Source organism: Eleutherodactylus coqui, chromosome 8 (genome assembly GCF_035609145.1).
Source record: "Eleutherodactylus coqui strain aEleCoq1 chromosome 8, aEleCoq1.hap1, whole genome shotgun sequence".
Lineage (NCBI taxonomy): Eukaryota > Metazoa > Chordata > Amphibia > Anura > Eleutherodactylidae > Eleutherodactylus > Eleutherodactylus coqui.
In genome coordinates, this window is record NC_089844.1 from 165290763 (window position 1) to 165306265 (window position 15503).

At 50.1% G+C, this 15503-nt stretch overlaps 2 protein-coding genes across 2 annotated transcripts; one reads left to right on the forward strand and one right to left on the reverse strand.

Annotated features, from left to right (window-relative positions):
- The first annotated feature begins 3576 nt into the window (after positions 1-3576).
- LOC136577116 (uncharacterized) lies at positions 3577-11843 on the forward strand. The gene is made up of 12 exons (XM_066576863.1): positions 3577-3803; positions 4862-4973; positions 5087-5180; positions 5285-5339; positions 5452-5592; positions 5897-6057; positions 6256-6354; positions 6444-6589; positions 6702-6873; positions 7466-7578; positions 10548-10632; positions 10713-11843. The coding sequence occupies exons 1-12, from the start codon at positions 3686-3688 to the stop codon at positions 10767-10769; spliced, it is 1353 nt and encodes a 450-aa protein (XP_066432960.1). The 5' UTR covers positions 3577-3685; the 3' UTR covers positions 10770-11843.
- A 114-nt stretch (positions 11844-11957) lies between these two features.
- On the reverse strand, positions 11958-15175 carry NUPR1 (nuclear protein 1, transcriptional regulator). The gene is made up of 3 exons (XM_066576864.1): positions 15008-15175; positions 14569-14721; positions 11958-12352 (listed from the first exon to the last, which is right to left on the reverse strand). Exons 1-2 carry the CDS (start codon positions 15108-15110, stop codon positions 14576-14578), a joined length of 249 nt encoding a protein of 82 aa, XP_066432961.1. The 5' UTR covers positions 15111-15175; the 3' UTR covers positions 11958-12352; positions 14569-14575.
- Between the last annotated feature and the right edge of the window lie 328 nt (positions 15176-15503).

A 15503-nucleotide genomic window follows, 5' to 3' on the forward strand; every position in this document is an offset into this window, starting at 1 on the left:
AATCATTGTGTCTAAATGGCCCTTAAATGTGCCAAATCTTTCACTTTTCTGCTGAACGATGGTTTTCAGTTCTGCTGATAAGCAGGACTGCACTCTGTGTCTATGGTGCTGAATTCTCCACGGGGAGCCACTGGTTGAACAATGCAGCTAACTATAGAGGTCAGACCTCCTGCTGAGTTCTGCAACAGTTCCCAGAAGCTCATTTGTATGCAAATGAAGCTGATAAAATACTAATAGCAATTTGTGCCTATTAGTACTTTATACAAAACAATCACTGATCTGAAAGATATCTTTTGAAAGATATCTGTGTGTGATAAGCTTGTGATTATAGCTCAAAAAATCTTTTGAGGGAATTTTGAGCGATAATTGTTGGTGCTTCTTTACAGCGCAAGGTGATCAGTCAAACGGTGAGCGATGACCTTGCGTTCCGAGCGGGGGATGTAGAAGACAAGCGGGGCCGCTTGTCTTCTGCATCCAGCTGTTCCCTACTCGGAGTGCCTGGTTGTTATACAGCTGAGCGCTCCAAGCGGAGAATGCAGAGGACAAGCAGGGCCACTTGTCTTCTGCATCCAGCAGTTCTCCGCTCGGGGCGCCCGGCAGTTATACAGCCGAGTGCTTCGAGCGGGGTATAAAGGAACACAGCTGGACTGCTCTGTCCTTCATACCCCGCCTGATGTCAGGGAACGGAATACAGCTGAAACAATAGTATCAGCTGTATCCCGCAGTGAATTCCTGATAAGGCTCATCATTGTCTTTCAGTGACTGCTTAGTGAAAACTGCTCGATGTCAGTGCAGTTACACACAACGATTATCGCTCAAAAGATGGATTTTTAAGCAAAAATCGCTGCGTCTAAAAGGGCTTTAGGGTGGAAATTCTGTGGCAAGATTTCCCGCGGCATTTCCGCCTGTGCACCCTGCCAAAGGATTGCATTGGTTTATGCAATCCTATGCAGACAACCGCGATTTGACTGCGTGAAAACACGCGATAAACGAATCACGGCATGTCCACATCGCAGAGAAGACGCCGGAGGAGGTGAGCCGCAGGTAACTGCAGGGCACAACTAGCATCCCACTGCGAGAATTCTCACAGCAGGATCCGACTTGGCCCGTGTGAAACTGTCCTCAGCCTATCATGTGATACTGAGCTGCTGTATGTAATCATATTGCAGCGTCCCATAGGGAGACCCCAGACACCTAACATACGTGGGGAGCTGGGAGGGTATAGTGCGGACGTGTCACGGTGGCACTTACCATACTCCATCCCGGAGGGATACACGCAGCCAAGGCCAGAGTAGCGCTGGGCCCTCCCCGGACACCCCTAGAATAGGGATGCCCAATAATGGGTTTAACAGGGATAACTGAAATCACGCGTGACGCCACCGTCCTACACACACCGGTATGACCCTTAGCGAATAAGTAATTGAGCCACAGACAGTTCTTGAATACCACAGGTGTCTGGGAACGGTCAGAGCCCAGCATAAACTGTACTTGAATGAATAACAGACAGTACAAGGCAGTTCAATGATAGACTTCACAGTGCAGACAAATAAATAGACTTTAGAAATTAGTACCTCCACGCGCTCACATTGACTTGTAGACGTGTGTGTGTGAACAGAGATTAGAAGTTTACAGTACCTCCACCCAGCTTTGGGGGCGCTTGGGTGTGACAAATTAAAGGTGTACCTCTACGCGGTGATCTAGACTTCAGACGGCCGCGTAGGAAAATTAACAGTATAGATAGTACCTCTGCACTGGCCTTGATAAAAAACACAGATTAGAACTTCCAGATGCTCGCTCTCTCCTAGGGCTCACTCTCCTTACATCCAGCTCACAAGCAGTACGTGAAATCTCTCCTCTTCTTCCTCTAAGGGGGTCATTACTGGTCCCTTCCAACTCTATCAGTCTATGAGTCATAAATCGATTATTCAATGCTAATTGCAAAAGTAAGTGCATCCCCATGTAATGTAATTTCTCGGTGTTGTACCAGTCTAAAATTTGGCACAAACATTCTTTAGGTCCTAAATGAGAAGTGTGGGAGGGGTGGCACATTCTGCAGAGGGACATCGGTACATGCAGCCTGAGGAGAATCTATTGCTCCTCTATGTGTATACATACTTTATTCTTCGGTTACTCTAAAGTAACAACGACTTCATAAAATTTTCCGTGCAAACAACATGTAAGCACATGTATCAAATTAACTTGGGTGAAGCCAGGTGTATCTAAGGGCTTATTCACACGAGCCCACCGATATATGCTGCCATCTGATGTATTCGATTCCAATGCATCAGATCACACAGGCGTATTCCAGCGGCGTAAAAGCGCCCGGCCGGCAAACATAGCGCTGGGCGGCAAAAATAGTCCTGCATCTATCTTTGTGCCCGGAATACATCAGCCGCTGCATAGGCTCCTATGGGAGCCAATGACAGCGGCCGGAGAGGGGAGGTGGGAGGGAGTTTAGCAGCGTGACTGCTAAACTCTCTCACCCTTCTCTCCTCCCCTCCGGCTGTTTGCAATGGGAGGGGGCAGAGCTAAGCTTCTCCCCTCCCATTGCTGGCTGCAGACAAGGGGCGGGGAGAGGCAGGTGCTTAGCTCCGCCCCCGTCCAGCTCACTCCCATTGCAAACAGCCAGAGGTAAGGAGAGAGGAGGTGGGTGTGATTTGGGCTTCATCTTGCACAGGTGCAGGATCCATGGAGCTGGGAAAAGGTCGACCCCGTGGTCGGCCTCCAGGTGCCGGGAGTCATACTGGTGACCGACGGATATCCGTGACATTGTGTATGGGGAAGAATTGTCCTTAAAGGGGTTTTGTCATTAGGACAAAACACCGCCCCCCAGCTGGACCCTGCATAAAAAAATGAGGGTCTCCTTCCCTCTCCTGGAGTCCGGAGATGCAGCCGACGGTCGCTACCGGTATCCCGGGGTGACTTCCAGGTAGTCGGACAGCGGAAGCATGAGACCGCTGTGGCTAGTCAGAGGCTGCTGCGTCATGTCCCCAAACTTCTGGCATCATGGCGCCCAGGATATAAGTGCCACAGGTTACCACGGTGATGCTGCAGCCTCTGGTTGGCTGCACAGTCATGTACGTTCGCTGTCCAACTATGCGGAAGTCACTGCTGTATACTGGCGAGTCCTGGGACTCACGGCGAGGCGAGTATACCCTTGTTTTTTATTTTACACAGTTGGGGGTTATGATTTGTCTCAATAACAAAACCCCTTTACAAAAAACTCCTTTAAATATCCTTAATTATGTTAGCAAAGTACTTAGAATTCACGATTTATTATGACTTTCCATTTTGTCTATAAATAATATTATCAGGTTGTGATTTTGCAATAACTTTAGTTTTCCAGAAGAAATAAATATTCAGGTTGTATCCATGGTAACAGTATTATGTTTATTGCTAGCTAAATTGGAATACCCACAACAAAAATGGCGGCTGCGGGACTTCCGCTCGGGCCGGAAGTTGTGCCTCCTTTTCTGTCGCGCTAAGAACTCTATATTTTGACACGTAGCACGTCAGGCCACGTCAGCTGACTGAAGCATCCTGGGATATGTAGTGTTCTGCAGTGACGTCATCTTTAGCCTTACCTGAGGAGCGGTTTGCACACGGACTACACGTCCCGGCAGGCTGCTCGGCACTCTGCTGGTAATTGAAGCCGGCTTCTGTGAGCGGGGCTCAGAGCGGTGACATGTCGGGGAAAGTGAAGGTGCGGGCGGCCGCCAATGCTGAGGCCATGGCCGGGGCCGTGTCTGTGAATGAGCGGATCCTGAGGGACTGCCACGGCCTGTACACGGACCCGGAGAACGGTGAGAGCCGCGGGCTGTGCCCGTCCTGTGCTCTGGGGGGGTCTTACTACCTGTATATAGAAGAGCGCCCCCTGCGGCTGCTGGAGTAACCGGCTCACTGAGCAGCGCTCACAAGTATGTACCCCCATGTGATGACACTTGGTGCGGCTCCTCTGGCCCTACTAACGTCTGATACACCTCAGCTGGTATTTCCCCCCATTCACCCTGCAAATGCCAGGCACGTTCTCTCCAATAAGATGCATCGCCCGTCTACAGTGGTGTAAGCAGCGCCGTCATTGGACAGGTGAGCAGTGGAAGAACGTTATATGGAGTGATGAATCGCACTACTCCATCTTCACATCAGATGGACCTACCTGGGGAGTGACTTACCTGCCTGAGTGTGTTGTGCCAAAGGTAAGTACAGCGGAGATTCTGGGGGGCTCGGTCTGTTGGTTGCAGTAACCATGACGACGGAGGCGACCCCGACACTCTAGACAATAACGTGCTGCTGACAATGTGGCAATACTCTGCGACCAGTCAGCCATACTTCCAGCCAGACACCGCGCCGCTGCACACATCCAGCACTGATTGATGATGCTTTGAGGATACCGATGTTCCCCGATAGGACCGGCTGCACAGAGACCCAGCCTGATCCCTCCTGAACATCTATGGGATGAACTGGAACATCGGGTCAGGAAATATGAACAGCGTCCATCTATGATGGCGCTCGGCAGACATTTGCAGGGTGAATCAAGGGAAATACCGGTTGAAGTGTATCAGGTAGTAGAAAGTATACCACGGAGAGTATACAATGTCATTGGGGCCAAAGGAGCCCACTAAGTATTAACAGATGAGTGCTGCTCAGGGGTCTGGTTACTTCTGGTGCCCAGCCCACCTCTGCTGTGTGAGCGCCCCCTCTCTGGTGTACATTCATCTTCAGTTGTATCCCCTGGGTTGTGAATCTACATCCCCAGGGATCCCCTGCTGCGTATATATAAGCGCCCCCTCGGCTGCATCTACATCCATGGCTGTTTACACTCTTCTCGGCGCCCGCTGATGTCTGTGCCTTCTCTCCGCAGGTCTCATCGCTCTCGCCTCTCACCTCGGCCTCACCTTCCTACCGCCGAGGAAGAAGATCACCGTCATGCTGATGGGGAATCATTCGGCTGGGAAGAGCAGCTTCATCAACTGGTAGGGGGTCTGGTGCCGGGGGTCTGGGGAGGTGGGGGGCTGGTGTCAGGTCTGGGCTCTGGTATTACCCCGTCAGTCAGCGGCCCCTCACGGTCTTTCTGCCCACTCTGCAGGTACATCGAGGAGCACATCCAGCGCACCGGCGTCGCTATAGAAACTCAAGGGTTTGCGTTCATTACTAGCGGCCGCAAGAGAGAGAGTCTGACGGTGAGTGGGGGTCTGCCATACCTGGGTAGCGGGAGGTAATGACAGGAGATTGGGTCAGGGATGCCAGCACATACCTTGTGGCTCATTCCTCTCTTCTTCCGCAGGGTGATGCCACCCTCCACCTGTACCCGCACTTCAAGCCGCTGCAGTCCTTCCAAGGTAAGAAGCGCCCCACCCCTCCTGCACAGGTATCTGCAGCGCCCCCTGGTGTCTCCGCCGCTCTCTTCTCCCCTCTCCCACACCTTACTGACCCGTCTCCTCGCTCCCGCAGGGGTGTCTGAGTATCTCTGCACGGAGATTTCCACGTCGCGGCAGAAGAAGTTCAGCCTTGTCACCTTTGTGGACACCCCGGGGCTGGTGGACGGGGACATGAAGTACCCCTTCGATGTGAACAGGGCCCTCCTGTGGCTAGGTGAGTGTACTGCGGACAGAGCCCAGGGCTGTTGGGTGTACCGGGAGTAGTCCTGTAATCCAGCATCAACAGGACTTGATGTATTCTGGATTATCAGATGATCTTTAAAACTTTTATGGAAGTTTTGCTAATACAGCATGGGATTATCATCCTAGCAGTGGGGATGGATGTGCAGTTAACCTGCTAAAGGGGGGTCTGGCCTCTGGGACCCTCGTCCTTGCTGAGAATGAGGGCTCCAAATTCCCCTTGTCAGGGAGCAGTGTGTGATATGAGGGGTGTGATATGTGTAACCGTGGTGTTTTAGGGGAGCTCTGCGACCTGGTGCTGGTCTTCTTTGACCCGATGGGTCAGGCGCTGTGTAAACGCACCCTGGATATCGTGGAGAAGATCAACGAAAGCCACGGCGACAAACTGCGCTTCTACCTGAGCAAAGCGGACGAGGCCGGAGGGGAGAGCGACCGGCAGGTGAGAGCGTGGGCGGGGTCAGTAATGTCTTCTATACTCCAGTTACTACCAAAGCTGCTGGTGATGCATTATCCTCTAGGAGAGGTACAGCATCTAATCTCCTGCAGTGCTCTAGGCAGGGCGTTGGACCATGCCGAACTATGAATGCAGCTCTGGGTGTGACCTGTGCCTGGAATATCTTGTGTTTTGTTCTTTCAGAGGGTCCTGATGCAGATTGTCCAGGAGTTGTGTAAGAGGCCCGGACTGAACAAGTGTGGGTTCGACATGCCGACCATCTACATCCCAAACCCCAATAAGGTGAGGCCCTCCCTCAGTCATAAATGGTAATATTACCCATAATGCCGCCCCCTGGTGTCCGTTGGTAGTTATACTCCGTCTCTTTTCAGCCAAGTCGCTGCGTCAACCAGGTGGAAGACGTCTGTAAGACCATTGAGAAAACCATCACTCAGACGGTGCAGACCACGCTCAACACTCTCGGGAGAGACTGCCAGAGACTGAGCGAGGGCATCGAGAGCAAGCTGCGTGAGGACAAGTGAGTGCTTGCCTGTTCCTGGGGGTGGACTTGTCCTTTAATCCGGTATACCTGGGGCCCATTGCCAGATTATTGGATGAAGACTTTAATCTTTGCCTTCTCTCCCCCGCAGTGAGACTGTCTGGAGGAATAGGCGCGCCCGTGTACGTGGCTGCCTCTTTGGGCTGACGGGCTTTCTGTTGCCACTCTTCCTTTTTGCCTCCATAGTGTTTGGCACTATGCCCCGCGAGTTCTGGCTGAGTCTCCTGGGAATGTCCGGAGTGGAGACCCTAGAGATCTACCTGGTGAGGGCCAGCCGGAAAAGCTCGGCAACTTTCTGATATTTTGCCGCTTTATAACCAGTTCTAAGATCTCTGCTTGCTGTCAGTGAATTGGATCGCCAGAGGATGGCAGCTGGTTGACCTCGTCCTGCTCGCACCCCTGGTACTTACTACATTGCACTTGTGTGGAGGTCGGAGTCTCTTCTCCCAAACTCCATATATTGGGACAGGAGACAGATTTGTGTTTACCACACAGAAGGTCTGCACTGACACAGTGTAACAAACACTCAGCTGTGACACGTATTAAGTAATAAGGTTAGGGTAGGTTTTCAGCCTCTGCATGCTATCGACAGCAAGCAGAGATCTTGTCGAAGAATGGATACCCAAACTTAACCCTTCACATCAGCCATACGGCTACATGTCCTAACGCCATATGCTCTATACGCATCCTACCTGTACAGACGCCCACAACACATGGAGCTCTTTTATTTCCCCAGGTCTGTACCGGCCCTTTAAGCTGAGTGAGCATCCATTAATGCTGTCTGTCAAGTGATGCGGGGCCACTGAAGCAGATGGCTATTTATATAACCTGTTCTTCTCCCCTCTCCTCCCTCAGTCGCCCCTGCACACCCTGTGGTCGGTGGTCCCGGAGGACTACGTGCTCTACACCTTCATGGGACTGCTGCTTCTCACCCTGCTCTTCCTGTTCTTGGCCCAGAGATGTTTCAGGTAAGGAACTCCCTGATATCGGGTATCTGACAGCAGAGGTTCTATGAGGGGGTGCAGTTACTACGAGGATGAAGAACCCAGGTCCATGATCTCATATGCCTGGGAAGCTGGGATCTGTGCTGCTGTTTGATACCTTGCACTAACTGGATGATTTGGCTACTCTCCTGTACTGATGGGAGGGCTGCTAAAGCATCTGTCCAGTGCAGACAGCCCCCATATCTCAGCTTCCTGTACACCTGAGCATGTGGTGGGATGATTACTGCTCTGTATGGTGCAGGGTCCCCTCTCCCACTTATGTAATGTAGTGGGGAGTGGGCTGCTGGTCGCACATGCGCAGCCCCGGCTTCATTTCAATGGGGCTGTCTAAAGTAGCCAAGCATAATGCTCTGCGGACCCTGCTCCATTATATTACAGAAACGGTAGAGAGGACCCTGCGCTGTGAAATGGGGGGACCCAGCGGTTGGACGATAAGTTTATTGGGCTTTAAAGGGGGCGTCCCAAGATTTGAAAAACTTTCCTAGTAGTAGATAAGTGTATAAAAGAAGGGGGGAGAAGTAGGGAAGTAAGGAGGCAATCGGCCTGTTTGTGAATGCAGGAACAATCCGCGGCCCGCTCCACCTTCATTCACTGTCCTCCTTCCTGTGTAGAAGCCCACTGATCGCTGGACAACTGTCTGGCTTCTGCGCCTGGTAGATTGGCCAGTATGTAAAAGGACCCGAAGCAATTAATGAGCCACTTCTCGTTCAGTGTAAACGGGCCGTTGCTCATCACAGCAAAACTGCGGCAAAAACACGATCGCTGATGCGGTTCTTAACCTTGAGGCGGCGGAGATACATTGTAGACTACCCAAATAATTGTCATTGGGAATATCCCACACCTTGCTGCAGCTTTCTGTGCTGTGGCCACATCAAACCTGGCATAAAGGTATGTGGTGTCCGCGGCCCTCCACCGCATAATACCGCCACACTGGTTAGGTTTTCATTTAAATATTTTTTTTTATCCTTAGGCGCTTGCTCTATATCCCTTCCCAGCCTCTGTGCCGCCTGCTAGGTCATTCACCAGCCTCTGTGCAGCCCGCCGGTGCCTGCTCTATAACCTTTCCCAGCTTCTGTGCAGCCCGCCGGTGCCTGCTCTTTATCCCTTCCAGCCTCTGTGCAGCCCGCCGGTGCCTGCTCTATAACCTTTCCCAGCCTCTGTGCCGTCTGCCGGTGTCTGCTCTATATCCCTTCCCAGCCTCTGTGCCGCCTGCTAGGTCATTCACCAGCCTCTGTGCAGCCCGCCGGTGCTTGCTCTATAACCTTTCCCAGCTTCTGTGCCGCCCGCCGGTGCCTGCTCTTTATCCCTTCCAGCCTCTGTGGCGCCCGCGGGGTCCCTCACCGGCCTCTGTGGCACCCGCTCGCCGGCACTCACTCTACCTTTTAAGGATCCTTTTACACCTGCTGATAATGGTTCAGATCCAGTGAGACCCTGAGTGATGATCGGTCGGTGTAGACGCACACCGACTAACGATAATTAGTTTGCTCATTGATTGTGGTCTAGTTTACACGGCCCATCATCGGTCAGGTATAAGCAGGCAGGCGCCCCTCTATAAACTGCTGACTGTGGATGGAGGCGGACGGGCTGCAGTGATAACCGGCGGCTCCACCTCTGTTCACTGCCGATGGTCGCTCCTCTGCTCTTACACAGGAGCGAGCAGCATTGAGATGGCTGTCTGGCGCATCTGTGCCTGACAGGCCGTCTGTGTAAAAAGGTCCTTACCTCCCTCTGCCTGGCCCGCCTCTCTCCCCCCTAGTGGCTGGCAATGGCCTGTGAGGCTATCCGGCTACTAACCCCACCAAGTGTTAGCAGTCACACATGTGCTTGCAGTTCAGTACTGAAGTGAAAGCTTTTGCGCGGGCCGACTGTACAGTGCTGACCTCCCCGCTAAGGTCTTTGGCGCTCGTGCAGAGCGAAAACACAGTCTTCACCCCCGGATCGCGGGCTTTTCGCTTAGCGCTTCTCCTAAGTGAAGCGCTGACTCATTCGCTGGCGCTATAGTCACAGGCTATCCCTGCTGCTGACAGACACGCTCGCTGTCCTGTGCCAGTGAAAGATCGGACTGGCGGGCGCGACCCTGCTGCTGTACGAGACGCCCTGACTGCAATCTAAGCCGTGGCATTCTGTAATCACGGGCGAGGCTGCCACGTTTACAGGACATCACTGGGCCCGGCTGGTCAGGTGACATCACTAGTCACATGATGCGCCCAAAACCTGGCAAACAGGCGCATCAGTGACAATATAAGCTATATGACTAGTGCACAGGGGCATGATGGGGGATTGACCCAATAAGATAACTCGGACAACCCCTTTCAGGCCTGATGTCCACGGAGGGGCTTTGAATTCCAAAATCCTCGAAGGGCACCCGCGGTGATGATCCACGGTTCAAGCCACCCATAGGGAAACCTGGGCGTCCGCACCTGAGTTAAAGCATGCAGATTTGCGGACCTTCGGGTGCAGAAAACAAATCGCATCGCAGCGTTCTCGGTTTCAGTGAGGTTCCCACACGGACGGCTTCCATTGAAGTCAATGCAAGCCGTCCAATTCGCAGCCCGCAGGAAAGCAGGGGTTTGGGGGGAAAAAAAGACCCCTCTACTGTGCATATACCCCGGCCGGCATATCTGCAGTAGAGAAAATAAGACGACCTGGACGGGTTCGCAGGGTCAGGTTCCGCAGCAGGCTTCCACATGCAGAATCCGACCCGCCCATGGACATGTCTCCTACTGCATGTCAGTGAGTGTGCTCCAGGACACTTCTTCCAGGATTCCCTCGCTCTTGTGCGCCCCCAGATGTCGTTTAGTCCATAGAATGGAATTGCACTATAAGCGATTCCCCTGTATGTTATTAACACATCACTTCCTCGATGCATTGTTGCCCCAGAGCGCCCTCTGCTGTTGTGTCTGATCCCGCACCTTTCTCTATTCTCTCCACAGAACACAAGAGACCCTGAACAAGAAGCAGCGCCGCTATTTGCTGGACCGCCATGCGTATATCACCGAGGTGGTGGAGCACAAGCGGGTGAGTGGCTCGTTACGCCCGTCTGTATGTGGCGACCTCCGTCCGCCGCCTCTCACCGTTCTCTCTTCTCGCCCCTACAGAAACGGCTGTATGAGGATTACCTGAAGCAGAGCGTGGGCGAACACGACATGAGCTGAGGGGCAGCCGCTGTAACCCCGACCTGCCACAGGGGGGCAGCTGGCCAACAAGACAAACACTACCCCCTTCCACAACCCCCACACTGTTACAACCATGTGTATCCAGCACTCAGCGGAGGGCGGACGCCGCTCTGACCAATGATGGCGTTACGACATCCGCAGATATTCACCAGCAATAACTACTGATCTCCCCCTACAAGAATGCAGATACCCCCGGATCAAGACTCATTTTTAATATACCCTTTTTTTTCCCCCCTCCTTTTGGGCCTGTCTGTACCGCAGTGATGTCGCAGCACGAGCCGCCAAACTGCAGATGTAGCAGAGCTGAGCATTTCATTTAAAGGGATTGTCCACTTGTAAACTATTGATGGTATAGCCCTAGTAGATCAGCGGGGGTCCTCTGCCCTCGATCCTCACTGATCAGCTCTTTGCTGGGCCAATACCTCGTACACTAAACCGATTTCTGCAGGAAGTAGACAACTCCATTCTCACTGCAGTGGCCAGGTTTGGTACTACAGGCAAAGCTCTCATGGAAGAGAATGAGAACTTGGTTTGCAATACCAAGCCTGTCCACTGCAGTGAGAATGGAGCTGTCTACTTCCTGAGGCGTTGGCCCAGTGCAGAGCTGATCAGCGACAATCCTCTGCTGTTCAACTAGTAATAACCTAGCCTGGGCATAGGGTAGTTGAGTTCCAGACAGCCCCTTTAAGTCTGTGGTGTTACATAGGACTGCAAGTAATGTCTGCCTTCTCTAATCACCATATGGAATGCTTACTCGGCTCTGCTACATCTGTGTAGCATGGAGTGGGCTCGGTGCTGGTTTTGTGTATAGGTCTATACTCTTGTTCTTGCGCTCCTATAGACGGATCATGGTGCTTCGTACATAAGCTGAGGAATGGCGCCGGGCTCTTCTGCGCCGCGTTCGGTGCCTTTTTTTATTGTATGGACTGTGTGGGATTCTTACACTGCCAGTATTGAGCAGCAGGGGGCGCTCACTCTACACTCCTCTTGTCATCTCCTCCTGGGTTCTTCTGTTTTTTTGTACAAGAGAAATAAATAACTTATTTACATGGATGAGCTCTTCCTGTGGCCAGTGGGCCGGCTGTGTTACCTGCTTGCTGTCAGTGAATGGGAACACCCTGAATCGGAGCGCTGGGATGGAATCTCGCATAACACGACTCACAAGTGTTGTCTGCATCAAACATCTTTATTTATCAAAAGTTAGTTCCATTCCCTGCAGCCGTGAAATGGTTAATGGAGCTGTGGCTCCGCCCACTGGCTGAGGGGTCATTACAAAACACATCATCACAGAAGGGTAGAGAGCAATGCTCTGCATCCTCTACGGTGCTGCCAACAGCTGTGATGTGCTGCAGCGCTCTGGTGCCACTGTGTGCTCTTCGGGTCGAGCAGTGGTGCTGGAGGAACGCTCTGCGGCTCGCTGTCATTCAGCCGTCTCCAGTATCTCCCCCGTGTCTTCCTGGAGAATGGCGGAGACTTCTGTCCACCTTCCCTGACTCTTCCAGTGCTCAGTGTCTGTCACGTGCCATCGAGTCCTGCGTCCTAGTGCCGTCCGGAGAGAGAGCCTGCAGGGGACGACCATGATTAATTATATGTCAGAGCCACCGGGGGCAGTATTATAACAGTGATATACCTGTACATAGGGGGCAGTATTATAGTAGTTATATTCTTGTACATAGGGGGCAGTATTATAGTAGTTATATTCTTGTACATAGGGGGCAGTATTATAGTAGTTATATTCTTGTACATAGGGGGCAGTATTATAGTAGTTATACTCTTGTACATAGGGGCAGTATTATAGTAGTTATATTCTTGTATATAGGGGGCAGTATTATAGTGGTTATATTCTTGTACATAGGGGCAGTATTATAGTAGTTATATTCTTGTACATAGGGGGGCAGTATTATAGTAGTTATATTCTTGTACATAGGGGGGCAGTATTATAGTAGTTATATTCTTGTATATAGGGGGCAGTATTATAGTGGTTATATTCTTGTACATAGGAGGCAGTATTATAGTAGTTATATTCTTGTACATAGGGGGCAGTATTATAGTAGTTATATTCTTGTACATAGGGGGCAGTATTATAGTAGTTATATTCTTGTACATAGGGGGCAGTATTATAGTAGTTATATTCTTGTACATAGGGGGCAGTATTATAGTAGTTGTATTCTTGTACATAGGGGGCAGTATTATAGTAGTTATATTCTTGTACAGAGGGGGCTGTATTATAGTAGTTATATTCTTGTACATAGGAGGCAGTATTATAGTAGTTATATTCTGGTACATAGGGGGCAGTATTATAGTAGTTATACTCTTGTACATAGGGGGCAGTATTATAGTAGTTATATTCTTGTACAGAGGGGGCAGTATTATAGTAGTTATATTCTTGTACAGAGGGGGCAGTATAGTAGTTATATTCTTGTACAGAGGGGGCAGTATTATAGTAGTTATATTCTTGTACAGAGGGGGCAGTATAGTAGTTATATTCTTGTACAGAGGGGGCTGTATTATAGTGGTTATATTCTTGTACATGGGGGCGGTATTGGAGTAGTTATAGTCTTGTACATAGGGAGCAGTATTATAGTAGTTATATTCTTGTACATGGGGGCGGTATTGGAGTAGTTATATTCTTGTACATAGGGGGGCAGTATTATATTAGTTATATTCTTGTACATAGGGGGCAGTATTACAGTAGTTATATTCTTGTACATAGGGGGCAGTATTACAGTAGTTATATTCTTGTACACGGGGCAGTATTATAGTAGTTATATTCTTGTACACAGGGGGCAGTATTATAGTAGTTATATTCTTGTACATAGGGGGCAGTATTATAGTAGTTATATTCTTGTACATAGGGGGCAGTATTATAGTAGTTATATTCTTGTACATGGGAGGCAGTATTATAGTAGTTATATTCTTGTGTATAGGGGGCAGTATTATAGTAGTTATATTCTTGTGTATAGGGGGCAGTATTATAGTAGTTATATTCTTGTACATAGGGGGCAGTCTTATAGTAGTTATATTCTTGTACACAGGGGGCAGTATTATAGTAGTTATAGTCTTGTACATAGGGGGGCAGTATTATAGTAGTTATAGTCTTGTATATAGGGGGGCAGTAGTATAGTAGTTATAGTCTTGTATATAGGGGGGCAGTAGTATAGTAGTTATAGTCTTGTATATAGGGGGGCAGTAGTATAGTAGTTTTAGTCTTGTATATAGGGGGGCAGTAGTATAGTAGTTTTAGTCTTGTATATAGGGGGGCAGTAGTATAGTAGTTTTAGTCTTGTATATAGGGGGGCAGTAGTATAGTAGTTTTAGTCTTGTATATAGGGGGGCAGTAGTATAGTAGTTTTAGTCTTGTATATAGGGGGGCAGTAGTATAGTAGTTTTAGTCTTGTATATAGGGGGGCAGTAGTATAGTAGTTTTAGTCTTGTATATAGGGGGGCAGTAGTATAGTAGTTTTAGTCTTGTATATAGGGGGGCAGTAGTATAGTAGTTTTAGTCTTGTATATAGGGGGGCAGTAGTATAGTAGTTTTAGTCTTGTATATAGGGGGGCAGTAGTATAGTAGTTTTAGTCTTGTATATAGGGGGGCAGTAGTATAGTAGTTTTAGTCTTGTATATAGGGGGGCAGTAGTATAGTAGTTTTAGTCTTGTATATAGGGGGGCAGTAGTATAGTAGTTTTAGTCTTGTACATAGGGGGGCAGTAGTATAGTAGTTATATTCCTGTACAGAGGGGGATTGTTTTACAGCATATTCACTTACATGTTTGCTTACCTGAGTGTCACTCTTTGCTTGGTTTGGCCTTTTTCTTCTCTTCGGTCTTCTGCAGTTTCTCCACGATCTTCCTCTCATGTCCGCTAGGGTTGTCTCTATTTGTGTTTTCTCGTGCCTCTTTCTTCGTTCTCCCCTTTCTGGCTGCTGTGGGTTCTGGGAAGATGAAGCAGTGCGATTAGGATGAGCTGTATGTAATGTCAGTGCCGAGGCAGGGATGGGGTTAATGATCGGCACAGTAATCTCCAGTCTCTTTGGCTTGCAGTGACTATACTGGCACAGGTCTACGAGGCGAACACTTTATAAGAAGCATATATATTACAGACTGAGTCACGGGCGGAGCACAGCGATACTTGCCACATCTACAGCCAGGCTTTAGGCAGCCCCATACAGATGAGGCTGATGGGAGTTGTAGTACATGGGAAGGGTCGGGGTTACTCACGGGTATAACGGTCGCTGAGGTTGTAGAAATCGTAGTTGTCGAAGTATTGCACCTCGAAGTCGGTGGGCTGCAGCTTCTCCACTTGTACGTGTGAGCTGGTCATGGTGGCGGCGCTCGCTTGTCCTGCGGGGCTCTGCGCTTCGGGTTGTGTTTGTGCCCTGGCTTTGTCTGGAGGTATATATTAGGGGAGTCTCTGCCCGTCTCCTCCCAGCCGCCCTGCCCCTCCTCCTCGCATTGCATCAGACGTCCGTGTGCTCTGTTTACATCACATTACACCATCGTCTGCAGAGCATCTCTCCCAGTGATGTGGAGCTGCAGTGTATCGCACCCTGTACTGCTCTGCAGGATAGCCGTTCCATATAATGTCATGCTATTCCTGATCTGCAGAACATTACACCTCTGAGATATCAGGCAGTTCTACACAATAGCACATGCTATCCCAATCTGCAGAATATTGCACTTGTAAGCTACTGGAGGGTTACACGTAAAATCACGC